Source organism: Coffea eugenioides, chromosome 5 (assembly GCF_003713205.1).
Source record: "Coffea eugenioides isolate CCC68of chromosome 5, Ceug_1.0, whole genome shotgun sequence".
Lineage (NCBI taxonomy): Eukaryota > Viridiplantae > Streptophyta > Magnoliopsida > Gentianales > Rubiaceae > Coffea > Coffea eugenioides.
In genome coordinates this window covers 6,810,694-6,833,924 of record NC_040039.1, presented here as the reverse complement: position 1 = coordinate 6,833,924, position 23,231 = coordinate 6,810,694, and the positions used below count along the sequence as shown (strand labels likewise).

The 23,231-nt window shown below is 40.3% G+C and overlaps 1 protein-coding gene across 1 annotated transcript; it reads left to right on the top strand.

Moving 5' to 3' along the window:
* The first annotated feature begins 321 nt into the window (after positions 1-321).
* On the top strand, positions 322-13,911 carry LOC113771100. The gene is made up of 8 exons (XM_027315721.1): positions 322-966; positions 1,106-1,501; positions 1,836-5,413; positions 5,720-7,036; positions 11,748-12,200; positions 12,276-12,944; positions 13,032-13,386; positions 13,495-13,911. Exons 1-8 carry the CDS (start codon positions 322-324, stop codon positions 13,909-13,911), a joined length of 7,830 nt encoding a protein of 2,609 aa, XP_027171522.1.
* Positions 13,912-23,231: the final 9,320 nt, after the last annotated feature.

Sequence of the window (23,231 nt, the reverse complement as noted above, 5' to 3'; positions counted from 1 at the left end):
CTAACTGGAGGAATGAGACTCGTAGGTAAGGTAATTGACAAACTGCTTCCTCCATTTTAGATGGATCGCCCTCGCCGAATTTATCAGTTGTTGATACCACCGACTGAGGTTCAAAGATGGCCTACCTTCATGCTACCCAGTGAATTGCATCAAGTAGCACAATATTTAGGACCGATTGGAGACTTTAAGGAAATCAAACCCAACGGTTATTTGGTAGAGGCCTTAGTGCATCTTTGGGACCCAGAGTGTTCTGCTTTTAGAATAGGTAATAGGCAAATGACTATAACACTCGAGGAAGTAGCCGGCCTCCTTAATCTACCCATGCATGGAACTGCCTTAGTTTTTCCGTCCACTTCAGACAAGGCAGAATTTTGCAAGATCATAGGATTGAAAGAGTCAGTATTACGAGGGTCAGAGCAGGGCGTCGCCGTGAATATTCTGTTTGAACGTTTTGCACCACGCGATGGGTTCGAGAGGCATGTGAAATATTTTGCGTTCACTTCCAAAGACATATGGGAACACAAAAGGCCATTAGTATATGGAATAGCTATGGCTGGGATCTATTTCTTCCCGAGGAAAGATCAGAAGATAGCTTTCAAATTAGCAAAAATTGTGAATGATCTTTTTTTGGGAATCCAGGATAAACAATGTTCTATAGTCCCGACCATTCTCGCAGACATTCTTTTAGCCTGTAACAGTTGCAAAAAGGGAGAAAAGTTCTTTTATGGGGCGAATTTGGTTCTGCATATATGGGCCATGGGGCATTTCAGGAGACGATCATCTATTGCCAATAGCTTGCCGGTAGTTGGATACAATTGGATAGTTACACATCACAGAAGAGTCAACGAAGAGGGTCTACCGAAGAACGCATCCGAATATGTGGATTACTTGGAAATGTTGCAAGATCATGACATTAGGTGGGTATTGGATTGGACGGACTGTTCTAAACCAGTACTTCGCACTAAGGTATCAGAATGTGTTCTTTTGCTGGGTACTCAAGGAATCATCTCATATACCCCGAAGAGGTTTCTCAGACAACTAGGTCGCATCCAGGGAATACCGTCTGCAACTGAGTTGTGTGAAATCACCATTTTTTTTTGATAAGGGATTATGTCCAAAAGATATCCCTATGAGGAGCCAAATCACCGAAGCTTGGAGAACAATATCCGATGATAGATGCATTTGTTATTTTTCGGAGCTCAAACAGAAGGGTGTAGCAACTTCCCAATATGAGGGTTGGTTAAGAAACCCCACCACGCAAGGGTCGCAATGTGAGCCATATGAGGAGATCAAGAAGTTGAAAGTCATCATTGAAGCCAAAGACAAGGAGGTTCTACAGTTGAGGAAATCCGTCGAGGCACACAAAGAAAGGGCAGAGAAAAATAAAAGGTTGTATGAAAAGGAGCGAGAAGAGCGCCAAGAGATGAAACGGAAATGTGGGGAATTACATGATCAAGCCAAACGTGTCAAGATTCCGTATGCTAGAGAAACTAGAGATTCTGTACTAGATAGGCTCAGAAATTTTGGTGACCTTGTACGAAACCGCCTTCGTGACATGATGTAAACAAATGTACTGGGTATTTTGCAATGAAATGAAATCTCTCCTTTTTCACAAAATGATTGTCAATAACAGGTTTGATCAACGGGTCTCATTCCGAAAGTGTTGCATCATATTAGGCTTACCCTTGGCAGAAAAGGGCTCCCCCATAGGACATGCATCCGAATTATTTAAATATCTACTAACTCATGTTTGTTTTTCTTTTCTTTTCTTGAATAAATTACAGCAATTTGACAGAAAATTCACTCCTAAATCAGTTTCTTTTCTTCACTATCAGGTATTTTTCACAATAGCTACCCAAAGAAGCCCCATCGTCACCAGATCTCGGAGTATAACCTTGAGACAGTCTGTAAACATGAGTTCAGTACCAGAAACTTCGGAAAGATCTGCTATGGTTACATCACCGGACTTTACAGCATTAGGAGCGCAATTAAGCGAGATGCTTGGCAAGTTCAATGAGTTAAGTGTTGAAATGGCCGCACAAAGGCGTGTAATTGATCAGTTGGTCGCTAGCAACAGTGGTGGTGGTGTCCCAAACGACCAAGAACCTATCGATAATCACCCACCTGCACAAGACTATCAACCACCCCACACATCCAATACCCAAACACCTTTCTTTCCTCCTTTCGCTAACCCTCTTGAAAATACCTTTGCCCGATTAAATTCAGACTTTTCCTATATGCATCCAAATTATGTATTGGTAAACCCAACCAGTAGTCAAATCCCTCAAACCCATCCACAAACCAATCTGAACATTCCCCCCAACCCTCAGGGGCCCCACCACCATACTGCAGAGCCTTTTGTACTGGATACTGCATCTCAAGGGAAGGCGGCGATGGAAGAACAACCTACGCCCATTGATAAAGATCTGTTAAGAAGGTTGGACCGATTCGATGACTTTATGAAAAAGAATCAAGGTTTGAGCAGGCATGGTGGTTTGGACTACGATGAATTATGTCTTTTCCCGGATATTCAGCTACCGTTGGGATTCAAAACCCCTAAATTCAGCAAATATGATGGAACTGGAAATCCTAAGACGCACCTTAAAATGTTTGCCAACAAGTTAGGTAAACCTGTGGATGATGAGAGTTTGCCTATGCGTCTATTTCCGGAAAGTTTGGAGGGAGATGCTCTAGATTGGTATTCAAATTTGAAGTCTGAAGAGGTCAAAACCTGGTTGGATTTGTCAACAGCCTTTGTGAAGCAATATGAGTTTAATTGTGAATTGGCGCCAACACGAACGACACTGGAGGGTACAAAAAGAAAACCATCGGAAGATCACAAGACCTATGCAAAGCGATGGAGAAAGTTAGCTGCCAAAGTGGAGCCTCCTATGACTGAGGAGGAGATTGTTCGTACTTTCATCAAAGCTCACGATCCACCCTACTTTGAAGAGATCTTTCGCATGACTGGAAGTTCATTTGCTGCCATTATTAACAAGTTGGAGGAATACGATGAATTTGTCAAGGCAGGGAAGATTGTTAATGTGTCTGCATTAAAGTTGCAATTAGATGCTCTACAAAATCAAAGCAACAATGGGAAAAAGCCCCCATTCAAGAAGAAAGAAGGAGAAACTGCTTTTATATGGGATCAGGGCCCGTCTTTCAGACCCAGAAATCATCCCACCTATTCTTTTCCTCACCCGTATTACACCAATTCTCAACCAGTCTACCACACCACTACCCAATTCCATCATTCCCGACCAAATCACTTGAATACCTCACCGTTACCTCCAACCCCACAACCCGTTTTTCAAAATCACACTCGTCCCATTTACCATTCCAGACCAACCCTGCAAAATAATAACCCTCCTCAAAATCCTTTTCAAACCAATGGAGTTCAAACCCAGAAACAATTTCGAACTTTCACCAACTTGGGCCGACCAATTGATCAATTATATGAGCAGTTAAAAGCAGCTGGAAAAATTGGCACCGTTCCTCCCAAACTTTATCCCAAAGGCATTCCTCCAGGTTATGATACGCAAGCAATTTGTGCTTATCATTCTGGAAGTCCAGGTCATACCACTGGCAATTGTTGGGCTCTAAAACATAAGATTCAGGATATGATTGACTCTGGAGACATCCTTCTCAGAAGAAAAGGAGAACAAGGACCGAATGTCAGTAAGAATCCTTTACCTGAGTATGGGAGTACGGTGGGAGTTATCATCGCTGATGGAGATTTTATCGATCCCACTCAGTACATTGTGGATGAAACTGAGGCGTTTGGCGTAATGGAAGCTGACCACGCCAGAATGAGAAAATTGTCTTCTGAAAAGTCCATGGCCAACGATAATGTTGAGGATAAACTGAAGTCTTTTGTATTTGAAAAAGAGGAGCCATTTATAATGGAAAGGGGAGTTTCTGAGGTTGACAAATCTCCTTTTATTCTGGATCTACCATCTTTTGAATGGGATATATCAGAGCCTGTCATTCTGGAATTTCCGGAACAAATGCCTGTCAATAACCTGCAAGAGGTGCCATGGAACTACGAGGAATCTATTCTGTTGGTTGGAGATAAAAAATGCTTAAAGGAAGAGGTATCTACCATTACCTCGTCTGGGAGAATTATGAAAAATTCTGATATTGATGTTCAGTCTAGGGTCAAGGTTAAATCTCCGACACCCAAGCCTCGTGTGTCTGAAAATGAAGCTGTAGATTTTCTGAAGATGCTGAAGAGAAGTGAATACAAAATAGTGGAGCAGTTGGATAAGATGCCTACTCAAATTTCTTTTCTGAATCTTCTCTTGACCTCCGAGCTACATAGAGAAGCATTGCTTAAAATTCTGAACGAAGCTCAAGTCCCTAAAGATATTCCGGTGGATAAATTTTCTAACATCGTGGGGAATATACTTGCTGCTAATCATATTGCCTTCTCCGATGATGATCTAACTGCAGAAGGGATCGGGCATAACAGAGCCTTGTATATATCAGTTCGCTGCAATGGAAAGCTGTTGCCGAGGGTTTTAGTGGATAATGGGTCAGCATTGAATATCTGTCCATGGAACACTCTCACCAAACTTGGATTTCTTGACATTAAACTCCGTCCATCTGCAACTGTGGTTCGAGGATTTGATGGTTCAAGGAGGGAATCTATGGGTGAAGCAGATCTGGTATTGGAGATAGGCCCCGCTCAATTCCAAGTTACTTGCCAAGTCATGGACTTCTCCAGCGTTTACAATATTTTGCTTGGAAGACCTTGGATACATGCTTCCAATTCAGTGCCATCTTCTCTGCATCAAATGTTGAGGTTTATTGCGAATGAACAACTCATTACTGTGTTTGCTGAGGATGACTGTACCATGATCGTTGATACAAAATTCAATGGTGAAAACATAAAAAGGACTCCAACTTCATCTCATCACGTTGCTGACATCGTCTCTGTGGGATGGGCATCCAAGGATAAGTCGCTGACTCAATCGGATTTGCCAGAGACCAGTATTATGATGGCTAGGGAGATGATTCGAGGCGGATATGAAATAGGAAAAGGTCTTGGGCGGGAATTACAAGGAATTTTGGAGCCAATAGAGATCCTGACGCAGAAGGATACATTTGGATTGGGATTTCATCCGACTGCTAAGGATAGAAGGGAAATGCAAGCTCGAAAACAAGCTGAAAAGAAGGGTAAGCAAATTGCCTTAAACGTTCCGCCGCTATATCACACCTTTTCTCGTCCATCAGAGGTGATTATGCCAGAAATGAAGAATCCTGTGGAGGAGATTGAAGTGGACCTATCTCAATTATTTGTCGGGGCCACTTGTGAGGAGGAGCCATCGGAGAATGCAGAATTTTTGCCAATTACCGAAGGAGCTATTCAGAATTGGACTGCTGATTATCTTCCCTCTCGAAGGGAATTTCGGTAAATTTAAGGGGATTGTCTTTTGTCTAGATCACATCCAGATAGGACAGTAGTCTGGATCTTTTGTTAAAAGAAATTGCTTTCATCTTTTAAACCTTTATTCTTGTTTCAGTTAATATAACTTGCTTTGTTCAAGAAAATTGCTGAAACGAAAATAAAGGTTTGGGTTAAATATGTCTTTAAATGGCAATCATGTCTGTATATTTATCTTTTTGTGAAGTCTCGATGCATTTTGAATTTAATGAAATGAAAGACTTCTCCAGTATTTGCTATTTGTTTATTACTTATGTTCTATTCTATTTTCAGATGGCCACAAATAAAATCTTTTGACCCTTTGGATGTCACCATTTTGGAATTCGATGGCTGCAATCTCGATATCTCTCATGAACTTGAAATCATGCAATCTGAAATTCAAAGCGAGAGCGATACTGAGGAAGAATTTGAGTCTGTTTCAAGGGATTTAAAACAGTATGAAGAGAAACCCAAACCCAACTTAGAAGAAACAGAAATCATCAATATTGGCACTAAGACGGAGGTTAAAGAAGTTAAAGTCAGCATTCATTTGAATAGGAAACAGAAGGAGGAAATGATTGAATTCTTAATGCTTTTTCAAGATGTGTTTGCATGGTCATACGATGATATGCCAGGGATCTCTACAGACATAGTGGTTCACAGGTTGCCAACTGATCCAAATTTTTTACCTGTAAAGCAGAAGCCACGTAAATTCAAACCAGAAATGAGTCTCAAAATAAAGGAGCAAATCGTGAAACAGCTCAATGCTAAGATAATCATGGTGTCTCATTATCCCATCTGGCTATCGAATCCTGTGCCAGTGCCTAAGAAATCTGGGGAGGTGCGAGTATGTGTTGATTACAGAGATCTGAATAAGGCCAGTCCGAAAGATGATTTTTCTTTGCCAAATATTCATATTCTTTTGGACAACACTGCTGGACACGAAATTGAATCTTTTGGTGATTGTTGTGCTGGGTATCATCAAATCTTAATGGCAGAAGATGACAGAGAAAAAATCTCTTTTATCACCCCATGGGGAACCTTTTGTTATCGAGTGATGCCTTTCGGGTTGAAGAATGCTGGAGCCACTTATCAGAGGACAATGACTACCCTGTTCCATGACATGATCCACAAAGAGATGGAGGTTTATGTGGATGATATCATAATTAAATCCAAGAAGGTTGAGGACCATTTGGTTGATTTAAAGAAGCTGTTTGAAAGATTGAGGAAGTATAATTTGAAGTTGAACCCTGCAAAATGTGCTTTTGGAGCTCCGGCGGGTAAGTTATTGGGTTTTATTATCAGCAAAAAGGGTATAGAGATAGACCCTGCGAAAATAAAAGCAATTCGAGATATGCCCATTCCAAAAAGTCAAAAAGATGTGAAGAGTTTTCTTGGAAAGATCAATTTCATTGGCCGATTCATTGCACAGTTAACCTCTACCTGTGAGCCTCTGTTCAAACTGTTGAAAAAGAACACATCGATGGATTGGAATGAAGATTGTCAGCAAGCTTTTGATAAGATCAAAAATTACTTGTTAAATCCTCCGGTCTTAGTGCCACCTCAGCCAGGGAGACCTCTGATTATGTATTTGTCTATTCTTGATGAGGCTGTTGTGATGTGAGACGGATCTAGACGAACACCAAGTTGGGATGATTGGCGGAACTTTGACCCTTCTAGAATCACGAGCCACGAACTAAGGAGATTCCTTAACCCACGACTAGCAAATTTAGTGAACCAAAAGTATGGATAGAAGAACGCCACAATCAAGGAGACTACTTGATTGATAAGTTCGATGAACAACTTAAGATTAATTCTCAAGTATTCAAAGGAAATTCTCTTGAGGCAAGAGAGAGTGAAATAACTCACATATATTTTATAAAAATCTGAATTCTCCCCTAATGAATGAAAACCTAGGCTATATATAGCCTTACAAGACAAAACCCTAACTCGGCTAGGCTAGGCCTTTGGCCCGATTCCACTACTCAAATCCACTATCTAATGGTCAGCTTATAATTGATCCAATGAAGGCTTTAAGCTGGCCCAACATAACCCAATAAAAGCTAATTAACCAACTTAAGTTATAGTGAGCCTACACTCTATAAATCGGATCCAACTCAACATGAGGTCTTGGACCGAATTTATTCCTAGCAAATAAAATAGAAATCTAGAAAATAAACTACTAACTATTACTAAAAGATTCAATCTCTTGCAGCCCAAAACATGGCCCATAAGCGGCCCATATTTCGTATCATTCCTCTCCTCTTGAAAAAGATTTGTCCTCAAATCATGTTTGGAAATGAATAGTACTACAAGAATTGGCAGTATGAAACTTCAAATCGCCACATATTGGCTCTCTTAGAATGAATGATACTTGCATACGTCATGATTATTGTAATTCGGTGCACATGTCTCTTGGTCAGCTTGAAAATGCTCACAATCTGCCATAGGAAACTCAAGGCTTGACTCCAACCACTCCAAAGCTCTCTAATCAGTCCTGTGTCATGAATGGTCGACTTTGAACCTACACAATAAATCACACGATTAGCATTTGTAGGTATAAAATCACTTGATAGCTTACCATTCACATTCACAAGATAAGGATCTTCATAGTGATGCTCAATTAGGTTAGAAAAGTCCCGGACATGATTTTGCAAAGTTACAAAATTCATTGCAAGTTGTTGTTGGTATGGCCTATCTTGCACAAATGGAGTAAGTTCGAGATAGGCAGCTTCTGAACCTTCAAATTGAAGAATAAAATCAGGTTGTAAGGAATCAGAATTTGGACCAATGAGGAAAGGATTGTCACCAACAAAATAAGAAGGAAATTTATAACAAGTTTCAAGTGTAGAAACTCCCTTTGAAACTTCATTATTCCTCCCAACAAGCAAATCAGGCTCATGGTTGACGTTGAACATCAGTGGATGACAAAGAGAGACAACACTTAAGGTGCAAACTCCATGAAAAGTTTGATATTCACCAATGGATTTAGGCATAGAACATGCCAAGATCAACTCAATTTTTCCTTGCTTAACCTGCATAAAAGTAGAAACACTAAACAAAGTAGAGTCAAGATCGTTAGAAAAAACATATGGTCTCACATCCTTTCTCACAATCAGCTTACTCTTAGAATTTTTAATCTCTTGTTCATGCTCAGTAGCTGACTTTTTCCCCTCATTATTCTCAACCTCTTTCTCCTTTTCAACTCCCTCGAATTTTACCTCTTCAGTCACAATTCTCTCCTCCAGCTCTTTCTTCATACTATAACGCTCATGCTCACTCTTCATGTATGCTAGATCAATACAAAGTTGCTTAGAGTTAAGCGACACAAGCCTGGTACGACGGCCATTAAATGTGAAGGAATACTTATTAGTATATCCATCATATTTGACTTCTCGATTAAACATCCACCATTGTCCCAACAGCACATGCGTCACTTGAATGGGAACCACATCACACAACACCTCATCCACGTATTGACCAATACGAAAAGGAACAAGTGTGTGCTTAGTAATCCAAATATCACCACTATCACTTTGCAACTTGTAAGGTCGAAGATGATCAATGGTTGGAAGATTCAATTTCTCAACCAAGACAGTACTTGCGAGATTAACTTCACAACCCTTATCAATGGCTAAGCTGCAAACTTTATCCTTGATATGGCAACGTGTATAAAACCAATCATTTTTTTGAGCTTTGATGATTTCCAATTGCTCAGTTATCTCACGCAATGCCACAGTATTTACTCCTTTAGGCACAAGATGGTGAAGCTCCAGTTGAGCATTCGTTTGTCTCATACTTTTATTACCTGCAAAACTCAACAAAAATTAGTAGAACAGTCCTCACTCGCTCCCTTACGTGTTTCACTCCTCTCGTGTTTTCACTCAAGTGTGTATGGCACTCTAATGCTCTCACCAATTCACTTCTCAAACCACTTGTTTGTTTCCTTTGAAGAAATCAGAAATTTTCTCAAGGAAGTTCAATCAAACTTTAATCAATATAGCTCCCAATTGTATCAAAGGAACAAGGAAACAAAAAGTAGAAATGGAAAGCTCAAGTAATGAATAAGGAATGGAAGAGGAAAAAATTGATGTACAAAGAAAAAGAAAGTCCAAGTACGATGATGGAGTTCCCAAGTGCTTTACTTAATTGCCCAATTGATTTTTGGAAACAAGTTAGGTGTTGGACTTATTTGGAAATTTCCTTAAAGTCGGCTAACCAAACAGAATTATTACCAAAATTTTTCCAGATTCCCTCTCCAAAAACCTTCCTAAAGTCGGCTATAACAAATCAGAATTTGGTAGCTAAAAAAATTTCCAGATTTCTGCTCCTTTTAAACCTTCCAAAGTCGGCTGCAAAACAGAATTTGGTAGCTTCCTAACCGCTGAAAATTTCCAGATTTGTTACCTTATCAAATCAGAATAGCTTCCACGAAAAAAATTCCAGATTTCTTGTCTTTTTAAATTCCCCTCAAAGTCGGCTGGAATTTCCTAAAAATTTTTCCAGATTTGGTAGCTTCCTAACCCCAAAATTTTCCAGAATTGCCTCTTCTTAAATCCCCTCAAAATTTTCGTCCCTTACTCTCCCTCAAGAACAACAATTCGGCCCTCCCCTCTTTGCTCCACACAAGGACAGTTTTGACGCTTGGTGCTAAACAATGGCTTCACAAGATGACACAAGCAACGTCACCCAAGAATACCCCAAGCGGCCTGCTCAAGAAACTCCCAAGAGGTTTACTCCTAAGCCAAGAAAGCCCCGTATGGATGCAAGGACGTACAAGAAACTGTTTATACGTAGGGAGGTGCAAATATTCAAGAACCAAGATGGTCAAGTTCCTCAAAAATCTCAACGGGTGATACAAGTGATCAAGACCCAAGGTGTGCAAGATTTTCAAGAGGAGGTTGGTCAAAACTTTTGAGTATGCTTTTCTTGATGTAATTTTCTGGTTTGTTGGAACAATTGCAACAAGACAGAATTGGCAAATAAAAGTGCGGCTTCCTCCTTTGTGGTTTGTCACCCGAATGCCCTTTGTTTTTTTTGTTTTTTTTTTGACTCTAAGAACACACAATTACTCGGCTGTTCTTGGGTAAAATTCCAGAATTTAATGTCAAACCAATGTTCTCCTTCAATCCTCCAACAACTATCAAGACATGTATCAAAGTTTCAAGACTTCAAGATTAGTTTCAAGGAACTCAAGAAACCCTAGATTATTGTAGTCCCTCTTCAAGATTCCAACCCCAAACAAGTTTAACCACAAAAATCAGTTTAGGAAATTAATGAAAACAACTTGGTGGAATAAACTAAAGTTTGGACAGATTTGGCAAGAAACTTGCACCCAAGGAAACCCTAGTTGCAAGTGAAAACCCTAGCCGTCGCAGAAATTTTTTTTTTTTGTTTGATATTTAAACAGAATATGCAACGAACAAAACACGGCTACACTTGAAGGCAGGCTTCAAGACAGAATCACACAACAAGTAATGCACGAAGTGGACACGAAGCAAAAGAAATCAAAGAGTGACTCAACAAGACAACAAAGGCGGACAGAATTTTTTTTTTTTGTAATAACAATCGGACTTGACACAAAGGAAGACACGACCAGAATTGCAAAATAAAATTGACTAGAAAGCTTACGAACAAACTCAACGGGATATACTTGATGTCGTCGACTAGCTCTGGATACCAACTGATGTGAGACGGATCTAGACGAACACCAAGTTGGGATGATTGGCGGAACTTTGACCCTTCTAGAATCACGAGCCACGAACTAAGGAGATTCCTTAACCCACGACTAGCAAATTTAGTGAACCAAAAGTATGGATAGAAGAACGCCACAATCAAGGAGACTACTTGATTGATAAGTTCGATGAACAACTTAAGATTAATTCTCAAGTATTCAAAGGAAATTCTCTTGAGACAAGAGAGAGTGAAATAACTCACATATATTTTATAAAAATCTGAATTCTCCCCTAATGAATGAAAACCTAGGCTATATATAGCCTTACAAGACAAAACCCTAACTCGGCTAGGCTAGGCCTTTGGCCCGATTCCACTACTCAAATCCACTATCTAATGGTCAGCTTATAATTGATCCAATGAAGGCTTTAAGCTGGCCCAACATAACCCAATAAAAGCTAATTAACCAACTTAAGTTATAGTGAGCCTAGACTCTATAAATCGGATCCAACTCAACATGAGGTCTTGGACCGAATTTATTCCTAGCAAATAAAATAGAAATCTAGAAAATAAACTACTAACTATTACTAAAAGATTCAATCTCTTGCAGCCCAAAACATGGCCCATAAGCGGCCCATATTTCGTATCATGTTGGATGCGTTCTGGGACAACATGATGAATCTGGGAGAAAGGAGCAAGCCATCTACTATCTGAGCAAGAAATTTACAGCATATGAGGCTAACTATTCTTTCCTTGAGAGAAGTTGTTGTGCTTTAGCATGGGCAGCTCAGAAGCTGAGACATTATTTGCTCGGTTATACCACTTACTTGATTTCCCGTTCTGATCCTCTAAAATACCTGTTGGAAAAGTCGATGCCCACGGGACGTATGGCTAAGTGGCAAATGATCCTTTCCGAGTTCGACATTGTCTTCACAACACAAAAAGCAGTCAAGGGTCAAGCCATAGCAGATCATTTGGCAGAAAATCCAAGGGATGATGATTACCAGCCATTACATACCTATTTTCCTAATGAGGAAATTCTGTTCGTTGGAGCAGTTGAGGACATGAGTGAGCAGTATCCTGGATGGAGGTTATTTTTTGATGGTGCGTCAAATTCTTTTGGAGCTGGAATTGGAGCAGTTTTAGTATCGCCTGAGGGAAAACACTATCCTGCTACTGCCAAATTACAGTTTCCTTGTACCAACAACATGGCTGAGTATGAAGCTTGTATTTTTGGATTGAAAATGGCATTGGACATGGAGATCAAGGATCTGATAGCATTCAGTGATTCCGATTTACTGGTGCACCAGACGCTTAAGCAGTGGGTAACTCGGGATTCAAAAATTATGCTGTATCATTGTAACTTGCTTAGTTTGGCCAGCAAATTCAGGAATTTGGAACTCAGACATATTCCTCGTACTCGTAATGCCTTTGCTGATGCGCTAGCTACTCTGTCTTCGATGATTCAACATCCAGATGAATTGGTGATTGAACCTATACAGATTCAGCTTCAGAATAGGCCAGCGCATTGTCTGGTTGCGGAAAGGGTCACTGATGGTCGCTCCTGGTACAATGATATTAAGGAATTCATGAAAAAGGGATCCTACCCTCCTGACACTGATGCTGTTGCAAAAAGTTTTTTACGCAGAATGTCAGCAAGATTTTTCTTGAATGGAGAAGTGCTATACAAGAAAGCATCTGATTTGGGCCTTCTAAGATGTATCAATGAAGAGGAAGCCGATTATATGATGAAAGAAGTGCATAGTGGGGTTTGTGGGCCACACATGAATGGGCATCTACTGGCTAAGAAGATCATGAGAACAGGATATTTTTGGATAACCATGGAGCATGACTGTGTAGATTTTGTTAGAAAGTGTGTTAAGTGTCAGATGCATGGTGATGTTATACGTGCTCCTCCTACAGAATTGCATAGTATGACTGCTCCATGGCCATGTTCGATCTGGAGAATGGATGTGATCGGAACTATTGATCCTCCTGCTTCAAATGGGCATCGATTCATCTTAGTGGCAATTGAATATTTCACCAAGTGGGTTGAGGCCGCGTCCTATAAGCATGTGACTAAAAAAGTGGTGTCGGATTTCTTGAGAAATAATATCATCTGTCGTTTTGGGGTACCAGAGACGTTGATCACTGATAATGCCAAAAACCTCAACAATGATATGGTGGATGGATTATGTGAACAGTTCAAGATCAGACATCGAAATTCTGCCATTTATAGGCCTCAGATGAATGGAGCCGTCGAAGCCGCAAATAAGAACTTGAAGAAAATCATTCGTAAGATGACTGAAGCACACCGGGATTGGCACGAGAAGCTGCCTTACGCATTGATGGCCTACAGAACTACTATCAGAACTTCTACTGGTGCAACTCCTTACTCTCTTATGTATGGAATGGAAGCAGTACTACCAGCAGAAGTTGAAATTCCTTCCTTACGCATTCTGATGGAAGCTCAGATAGAAGAAGCTGAATGGGTCAGAGAACGTCAGGAGCAGTTGTCTTTGATTGATGAAAAGAGGTTGAATGCCGTCTGCCATGGACAATGTTATCAGCAACGAATGGCTCGGGCTTACAACAAGAAAGTCAAGCCCCGCTTGTTTGAAGTTGGAGATAAGGTTTTGAAACGGATTCTTCCAATGCAAGATGAGGCTAAAGGGAAGTTTGCTCCCAATTGGCAAGGACCATTCATTGTTAAGAAAGTGCTATCCGGAGGAGCGCTTATCCTTATGGAAATGGACGGTCAAGTTTTTCCCCAACCAATCAATGCAGACATGTGCAAAAAGTTTTTCATTTGATTATAAAAAAATTTTCTTTAAAAATACTGCAAGAGACGGATTTAAGGCATACTTCCTCTCATTTTTTCATTTCAATATTCAATCCCTAATTTATTTTTCCCTTTGACTTTTCATAACCATTTTCCTTTTTCGCTTGGCAGTTTCTCAAGATCACTAACCCCATACTGGGGCAATTTTGTTTCAAAAATATAAAAAAATATATATATAAAAAAAAGGGATAGAGAAGAAAAGAAAAAAAAAGAAGAAAATAAAAAAAATAAAAAAAATAGAGCTTCGGTCAGAATTAAACTGGGGTAAATTTTATCTCTTTCTCACCCTAGATCGGGGTAAGTTTTGAAAGAATGCTATCTCAAATGATTGCAAACCCATCATATGATCCGCTGCCAAGCTTTTCAAGCCTTAACCCTTCCTTTGCTACTCTATCCGATCCTAATCACAAGAACCAAAATTGCCGACTTTTATCTTTTGCAGTATTTTTGAAAAAAAAAAAAAAAATTTTTGATAATCAATTGGCAAATGATGTAAATACAATTTTTCTGAAATATATCAGAGAAAATTGTCTCACTGATGCTACTCATTATCAAAATACGACTGGATTGATCCAGTTGGGGTTAAAATTGTCTTGTCTATGTCTCTAGGTGAAAACCTGAAAGGGCACCTCCTAAAAAAAAAAACAAAAAAAAAGAACAAAAAAAAAAAGAACAAAAAAACAAAAGAACAAAAAACAAAAAAACAAAAAAACAAAAAAACAAAAAAACAAAAAAACAAAAAAACAAAAAAACAAAAAAAAGAAAAGGGGTGGGGGTAACCTTAGTGAAAACCCGAAAGGGCGCTGAGGTAGGGTTTTGGATTACAAAAGAATCAACAACTAAGAAGAAGATGCTGAGGTCTGAAAGCTGGTGACTATGTTGATTTGGGTCTCTTTCATACTGTTGTTCTTTTGCCGACAATGAATTCCAAAATGGATGACATCGAAGGGGTCAGTAGGAGCATTTTTCCTCATCAAAGGCCGTCCTCTAAATATGAACCCAACTTTTGATCCTTGGACCTATATTCCAAAAAATTCACTAATTTTGTTTTACTGTTCTGTTTACCATTTTATTTATTCTGTATCATTACTTATTTCATATTAACATTATTGCATGATGAAATAATACATTTTTTTAATTGTTTATGTTTCTCATTTATTGGGTCTCACTCAAAAGACAATCCCCTATAATTTATCCCAAAGGGGTCATGAAATTGAGGATCTAATGGTAACAAAGTCTGGACGACTGACATTTGACGGTTGCAAAGATTCTGAAGAGGTTGTTGACCGAACCTAAAGAAGCGGTTTATTGATATTGAAGCTCATGTTTACAAGGCTCTCAAGGCAAAGGGATCACAGGGTGGTGGTAGTGTTTCTGTTACGATTGTTTCTTTCTTTGTTTGCAGAAAAATTATGTGACACAATACTGGGTTGGTTGAGCATGATTCACACTGGGGCAAACGATAGAAGGATTGAACTCCAAGTTTTGCTATGTATTTCTGAGGAAAGAAAAAATCAGTATTCTCTTTTCTTTAAAGTTTGAAGAATCAAAAGAGTCGCAAGTCCACCAGGTAAGTTTTCTTGTTTTATTACCTTTTAAGCAACATACAGTCTGATCTTTCAGTTTGATAGCATAGAATTTGAGTTTTCATTCCGATCGTTTTTATTTTTGTTGGGCATGGGTTGTATCCCTCCAACCTTTTTATTGTCGTTGGGCATGGGTTGTATCCCTCCAACCTCGGCAGACTCGGGTTTTATCCCACTGACCGTTTTTATTGTCGTTGGGCATGGGTTGTATCCCTCCAACCTCGGCAGGCTCGGGTTTTATCCCACTGACCGTTTTTTATTGTCGTTGGGCATGGGTTGTATCCCTCCAACCTCGGCAGGCTCGGGTTTTATCCCACTGACCATTTTTTTATTGTCGTTGGGCATGGGTTTTATCCCTCCAACCTCGGCAGGCTCGGGTTTTATCCCACTGACCGTTTTTATTGTCGTTGGGCATGGTTTGTATCCCTCCAACCTCGGCAGGCTCGGGTTTTATCCCACTGACCGTTTTTATTGTCGTTGGGCATGGGTTGTTATCCCTCCAACCTCGGCAGGCTCGGGTTTTATCCCACTGGCACTCGTTTTATCCCACTGACCGTCGTTGGGCATGGGTTGTATCCCTCCAACCTCGGCAGGCATTTTATCCCAACCTCGGCAGGCTCGGGTTTTATCCCACTGACCGTTTTTATTGTCGTTGGGCATGGGTTGTATCCCTCCAACCTCGGCAGGCTCGGGTTTTATCCCACTGACCGTTTTTATTGTCGTTGGGCATGGGTTTTATCCCTCCAACCTCGGCAGGCTCGGGTTTTATCCCACTGACCGTTTTTTATTGTCGTTGGGCATGGGTTTATCCCTCCAACCTCGGCAGGCTCGGGTTTTATCCCACTGACCGTTTTTTATTGTCGTTGGGCATGGGTTGTATCCCTCCAACCTCGGCAGGCTCGGGTTTTATCCCACTGACCGTTTTTATTGTCGTTGGGCATGGGTTTTATCCCTCCAACCTCGGCAGGCTCGGGTTTTATCCCACTGACCGTTTTTATTGTCGTTGGGCATGGGTTTTATCCCTCCAACCTCGGCAGGCTCGGGTTTTATCCCACTGACCTTTTTTTATTGTCGTTGGGCATGGGTTTTATCCCTCCAACCTCGGCAGGCTCGGGTTTTATCCCACTGACTTTTTTTATTGTCGTTGGGCATGGGTTTTATCCCTCCAACCTCGGCAGACTCGGGTTTTATCCCACTGACTTTTTTTATTTTCGTTGGGCATCGGTTGGGCATCGGTTTTATCCCACCAACCTCGGAGGGGAATGATGAGAATATAAAGACCAAGGCCCATTCCAGATTGGAAGATTCAAGTGAAGACTAGTTCGCGGAGTACTAGCTTGCTAATTAGGGTTTTAATTACCATTATTAGTTGTTTGTTAGCATTAATAATTTCGGTCAATTTTCCCTTCACTTTGGCCGAATTTAGAGTCTTAATTTTAGTTAATTAGTTGTTAGATATTTTCACCCTTAATGAAGGGCAAGGTCGTCCATTGGACATTCTAGGGTTTGAGTCCTGTAAGGCTATATATAGCCTAGGTTTTCATTCATTAAAGAACAATTCAGATTTTATAAAATATATGTGAGTTTTTCACTCTCTCTTGCCTCAAGAGAATTTCCTTTGAATACTTGAGAATCAATCTCAAGCTGTTCATCGAACTTATCAATCAAGTAGTCTCCTTGATTGTGGCGTTCTACTACCCCCAATTTGGTTCGTTAATTCGAGTAGTTACGGGTTGAGATAATATCAAAATTGTTCGTGACTTCTAGGGATTAGTTGGGTCAAATTTCCGCTGCCTAAGCCATGGTGTTTTGGTTGTCTAGATCGGGGATTCACATCAGTTGGTATTCACATCAGTTGAATATGTCGAACGAAGGAGAAAGTACGTCGGCCTTCGACTTCTCACGTTTGGCAGAAAGTTTGAAAGGAGAATTGGGGCGCCTTATGGATCAAAAATTTGAGGCCATGAATGAACGACTTGGCAGGTTGGAGGAGTTCCAAAGTAGCTCTAGACGAAGTCACCAAAACCCAAGGAGCCGTGATAGACCTGCACTTGAACTTCATGACTCTAACTCTGAGTGTGAATTTGACTATGAGCCAAGGAAACCGAGGAGAGATACTAGACCTGTGGAGGATGAAATAAAAGGGATTAAACTTAAAATCCCTTCCTTCCAAGGCAAGTCGGATCCCGAAGCATACCTAGATTGGGAGAGGAGGATTGAAATGATTTTCGATTGTAACCATTACACGGAGTCTCAAAAGGTGAAGTTGGCAGCCCTTGAATTTACGGATTATGCCTCTATTTGGTGGGATCAACTTCGCATCAAACAAAGAAGGGAGGAAGAGCCAATTATCCGAACATGGGAAGAACTCAAAAGGATCATGAGGAAGCGCTTCATACCAGCGTATTACCACAGGGATTTGCACCATAAATTGCAAACTCTCACCCAAGGAAGTTTGACAGTTGAGGATTACTTCAAGGAGATGGAGATGGCCATGCTACGGGCTGATGTTCGGGAGGATATAGAAGCAACCATGGTACGTTTCTTGAGAGGACTACACGCTGAAATTGCAGATGTTGTGGAGCTCCAACATTATCTTGACATGGATGAATTATTGGACAAAGCCGTCAAGGTGGAAAGGAGGCTCAAGAGGAGGGGTATTCCTCACCAAAGCTCCAGCGTCCAATCTGGAAATTGGAGACCTCCACCGTATAAAGGCGAGGTTACCCACACGAGCGAATAAAAGTCAGCCAGGGCAAGTGGGGTTTCGAATGGAGCATGGGTGGCTGGTTCGTCATCTTCAAAACCGATCCAAAGGGCCGAATTTAAGGCAGATCTAGGGGCATCTAAACCTAGAAACCGTGACACTAAGTGCTTTAAGTGTCAAGGTTTTGGTCACATCGCGTCCCAATGCCCAAACCGAAGGGCCATGCTCATGCTTCCAAGTGGTGAAGTGCTAACGGATGAGGAGGATGAGTATGAAGGCATGCCACCATTGGTTGAGGAAGAAGAGATAATTGCCCCTGACCAACCAGTTGGACTAGGCCTTGTCACAAGGTTGGCATTGAGTGCTCAACGCACAAATGAAGAAGAGCAGCGTACCAACATCTTCTACACCCGATGTCTAGTTAACGGGAAAGTGTGTAGCTTGATTATCGACGGGGGAAGTTGTACCAATGTCGCCAGTGCCTTATTTGTCAAGAAGTTACACTTACCTGTCCAAGATCACCCTACACCATATAAGCTTCAATGGTTTAGTGATTGCGGCGAAGTGCGAGTGTCCAAGCAGGTTTCTGTGAAGTTTAACATTGGGAGATATGAGGATGAGTTGGTGTGTGACGTGGTTCCTATGCAAGCTGCCCATCTTATTCTTGGAAGACCTTGGCAATTTGATCGCGAGGTTACTTATGAAGGTCATTCCAACAAATACTCGTTCATGCATAAAGGGACAAGGGTCATACTTGTTCCACTCTCACCTACACAAGTTCGAGAGGACCAAAATGTTTACAGAGGGAATGGGAGTTGGATCGATTAGAAGTCAAGGAAAGGAAAGGGCGAACATTGATCATGCTCGCTAAACCGGAGGACAACATCAGGCACTGGGAGTTGGATCGTTCCACCTTTGTGGTGTTTAACGTGTTTTCATTTGTGCAGGTTGTACGTGGTCAGATATCCTTCCTCTTGCAGTGTGCAATACCTACAACCATCGAGATCTGTGCAAAGAGTGCTGGTCCAGTAATTCCAACCAGCACTAGTCGGGTTACATTGGCCTTTGATGCCATTTTTGCACTTCTTGATGCGTACAACGCGCAGCCCAACCAAACCTTGGTTCACCAGGCGTCCGCTCACGGTCCACCCCTAGGCTTGAGACGTCACTTGTGTGCCCATTATCATGGAACTCTTGCTGTCCGCAACATGTATCTACCACCACCACGAGTTTTCCTGGTGTCCCACAAGGGTGTCCTGATCTTTCTTCGCTTGAGAAGGCGACATGCAGGCTGCTTGGTGACTATACACATGCTCTCATCACTTTTGTTTTGTAAAAAGAGTCATGATTTGGGGACAAATCGCCTTTAAGAGGAGGGGAATGATGAGAATATAAAGACCAAGGCCCATTCCAGATTGGAAGATTCAAGTGAAGACTAGTTCGCGGAGTACTAGCTTGCTAATTAGGGTTTTAATTACCATTATTAGTTGTTTGTTAGCATTAATAATTTCGGTCAATTTTCCCTTCACTTTGGCCGAATTTAGAGTCTTAATTTTAGTTAATTAGTTGTTAGATATTTTCACCCTTAATGAAGGGCAAGGTCGTCCATTGGACATTCTAGGGTTTGAGTCCTGTAAAGCTATATATAGCCTAGGTTTTCATTCATTAAAGAACAATTCAGATTTTATAAAATATATGTGAGTTTTTCACTCTCTCTTGCCTCAAGAGAATTTCCTTTGAATACTTGAGAATCAATCTCAAGCTGTTCATCGAACTTATCAATCAAGTAGTCTCCTTGATTGTGGCGTTCTACTACCCCCAATTTGGTTCGTTAATTCGAGTAGTTACGGGTTGAGATAATATCAAAATTGTTCGTGACTTCTAGGGATTAGTTGGGTCAAATTTCTGCTGCCTAAGCCATGGTGTTTTGGTTGTCTAGATCGGGGATTCACATCACCCTTTCCCCTTCTCTCACTTTCAAATTTCAAATTCATCTCTTCTCTGAACAAATTCCAAAAAATTGATTTCTCCAATACCATCACATCTCTTTTGCCCGTCCATTAGCCCTCGTAACTTCCTCCAACTGCCAACCACCCCACAAATCTCAATTTTCAGCCGAAATTCTAGTCACTCAAAATTCACTCTTTTTGCACGATTCAAACATACATTATAGTCTATACCACACTTTAAGTTCGTCTCATACACATTTGCATCATACTCTATAACAAAAGCATCCTACATATCATCATGGTTAGAGTAAGAGGAGGATCTACTAGTGCTGAACGCACTACCAGACTAAGGGATGAACACATTGAGATTGTAGAGCCTTCCACCACGAAATCACCCAAAAAAGGAACTAAGGCACGTGGTGAAAAAAGGACACAATCTATCAGAGTGAAACGACCAAATCAAACTGAAGCACGGCCAACTGAAGTGCCCAATATCAGTGATGAGGAACAGCAAACTACTGAGCAAACTGCTATGGATCAGCAAACTGCTGAGCCTTCCACCAGGAAATCACCAAGAATAAGGACTGATGTACCAACTGCTCAACGCAGTGGAAAGAGGAAACGCCTGCTAGAGCGCAACCTGAGGCTCAAACTGAAGAAGAACCTACTCCATTACCCAAATTCATTGATGATGATGCCAGGGAGAGGTTTGAATGAATTTCATAGAAGGATTTCATCACTCAGAGGACCATTATCCCTTATGAATTCCGTAAGTTTGACCTTGAACCAGTTCTCAAACTTTTTGAATTCCAAAAATGGACTCACTTTCTGACTATTCCCAACACTTATTATCCTAATATGTTTCATCAAATCTTTGCTAAGCTTAGGAAGGGTAGCTCACACACTGATCTTGTTTCTCGAGTCAATTCAGTTGATATTACTTTCAATCCTGACATTGTGAATGTTATTTTAAAGACCAAAATTGAAAATAGTTTTAAAAAAAAATGTAAACTTTTTCTTTTATGAAGAGTTTCCTTCTGCCTATCATTATTTTCATGTTGCAAAACTGATGACCTATTTTCAAACACACTTTAACACTCCTGATGAGGCAAAATTGGAGGATCTCAATCCTCAAAATTTGATCATCTTTTCAATAATTTCAAATATGTTGGTTCCTATTGATGATCATAGGACTGATGCCAAAAAAATAGAGTTTTACTTGTTTTATTGCTTTCTTGAAAAGATCAGAATTGATTTTGATTTTGTTATGTGCAAGTTTTTCCTCAAAATCAGCACTGATAGCCGTAGGAAACTTTCCTATAAAAAATTTCTAACTTCAACCTTTGCTCACTTTAAGATTTCTTTCATTGGAGTGTCACCAAAAGAGAGTGCATCCACCATCTTTTCAAAAGCCTATTTTGAAAAAAAAATCTGACATTCTTTAATGATAAGTGGTGCTACAAGGAGTCTATTTTGGAGTTTAGGACAAAGAGTAGCCATGAAATTCCTGTCACTCCTAGAACTCCTCGAGATTAATCGCAATTTGTTTCACCTTTTACCATCCATCCCAGAAAATCATCCACTCTGCCCTCCTCATTTACTCAAGAGGTCATCTCTTTGTTTGAAAATCTCAAACAACACATTCTCCTTCTTGAATACGGTCTGATGATGACCATGTCATTTGGGTAACAAGCCACTTTTATTGACAAAAAAAATTTACTTGTGCCTCCTATCCCTCAAGAAGATGAGAATATGTATAAAAAGGAGCTTAGGACTGAACCAACTGAGCACACTCAACATACTGAATCCACTCCAGAAGTTCATGCTTTCAGTTCTCAGGGGCAAGGCTCCAACAACTGAAGACAGTGATGATGATGAGGAAATTGAAGAAGAAGAAGTGGATCCTGCTCAATTTTGCCTAACAAGAAGGAGGCCTGGATCGTTCAAAATCACTATTTAGGCACCTTTAGACACTTGCACTTCATTTTTAGGATGGCACCTTATAGTAGACATTTGCATCTTTTGTATTTTGACATTTCAAGTACTCTGTACTCAGAATTCTGGTTGTTTGGTTAACTCTGTTGGTTTGTTGTTTATTTTGGTATACTTTTATGTTTTGATATATAACCTTGATGGTTTCTGATTAATTCTGTTTATTTTTTGGCTAATGAGTACTGAATGATTGGTATACCTGTGAGATTACTGATTTCTGATACCAATTCTCTGTGCCTGTCAACTGTATTTCTGCTGTTTTGGTAAATGATATTGGACGTTGGTATATCAAATTGCATCTCTGATATTGGTTGCTGAAATTGATGATGTTGGGTGTTATTGATAATGTTGGATCATCAATATGTTATTGATAACATTGATGTTGGATTTCTGATATATATTGGATTGGATACTGGATTTGATTTCTGATATTGGATTGACGCCATTGGTTGTTAAAATCATCTAATGAGACAAAAAGGGGGAGAAATGCCATGCCAAGAAATGTAATCTGGTAAATATGTGAGGGGGAGTGTGTACTTATAAACTTTTTAGATGCATTAAATGAGAGGGAGTTTTGACTCAATTATTTTTTCCTCGATCCATTGTTTTGTCAACATCAAAAAGAGGGAGATTGTTAATCTTAATCCCTAAATTTTGATATTTACAAAATAAATGGATATTACTAATATTTTCTCAAAGATCTTTTCAACAATGAAGTAAATCAGGTTCAAAAATGAAGTACAATTGAAAGAGACAGATAGTGCTGAAAACTGTCGGACACTCAAGAAAACTGGATCGAACGTCCGATAATCATTGCGCAACTTCGGACCCATGAAGAACTCCACCATCGGATGTCCGAAGGAATTAAGACATTCCTACTAAGCTCACTAACCTTGTTCGGACACTAAGCATCAGAGCACCGGCCGTCCGATAGAGTTTGTAAAATTTCGGACGCAAAGCATTGTAGATGCCGGATGTCCGAAAGAACTAAAGAAAATTTCTCAAAATGATCATCTACTGTCGGACGCAAATACCAGAAACACCGGACGTCCGATAG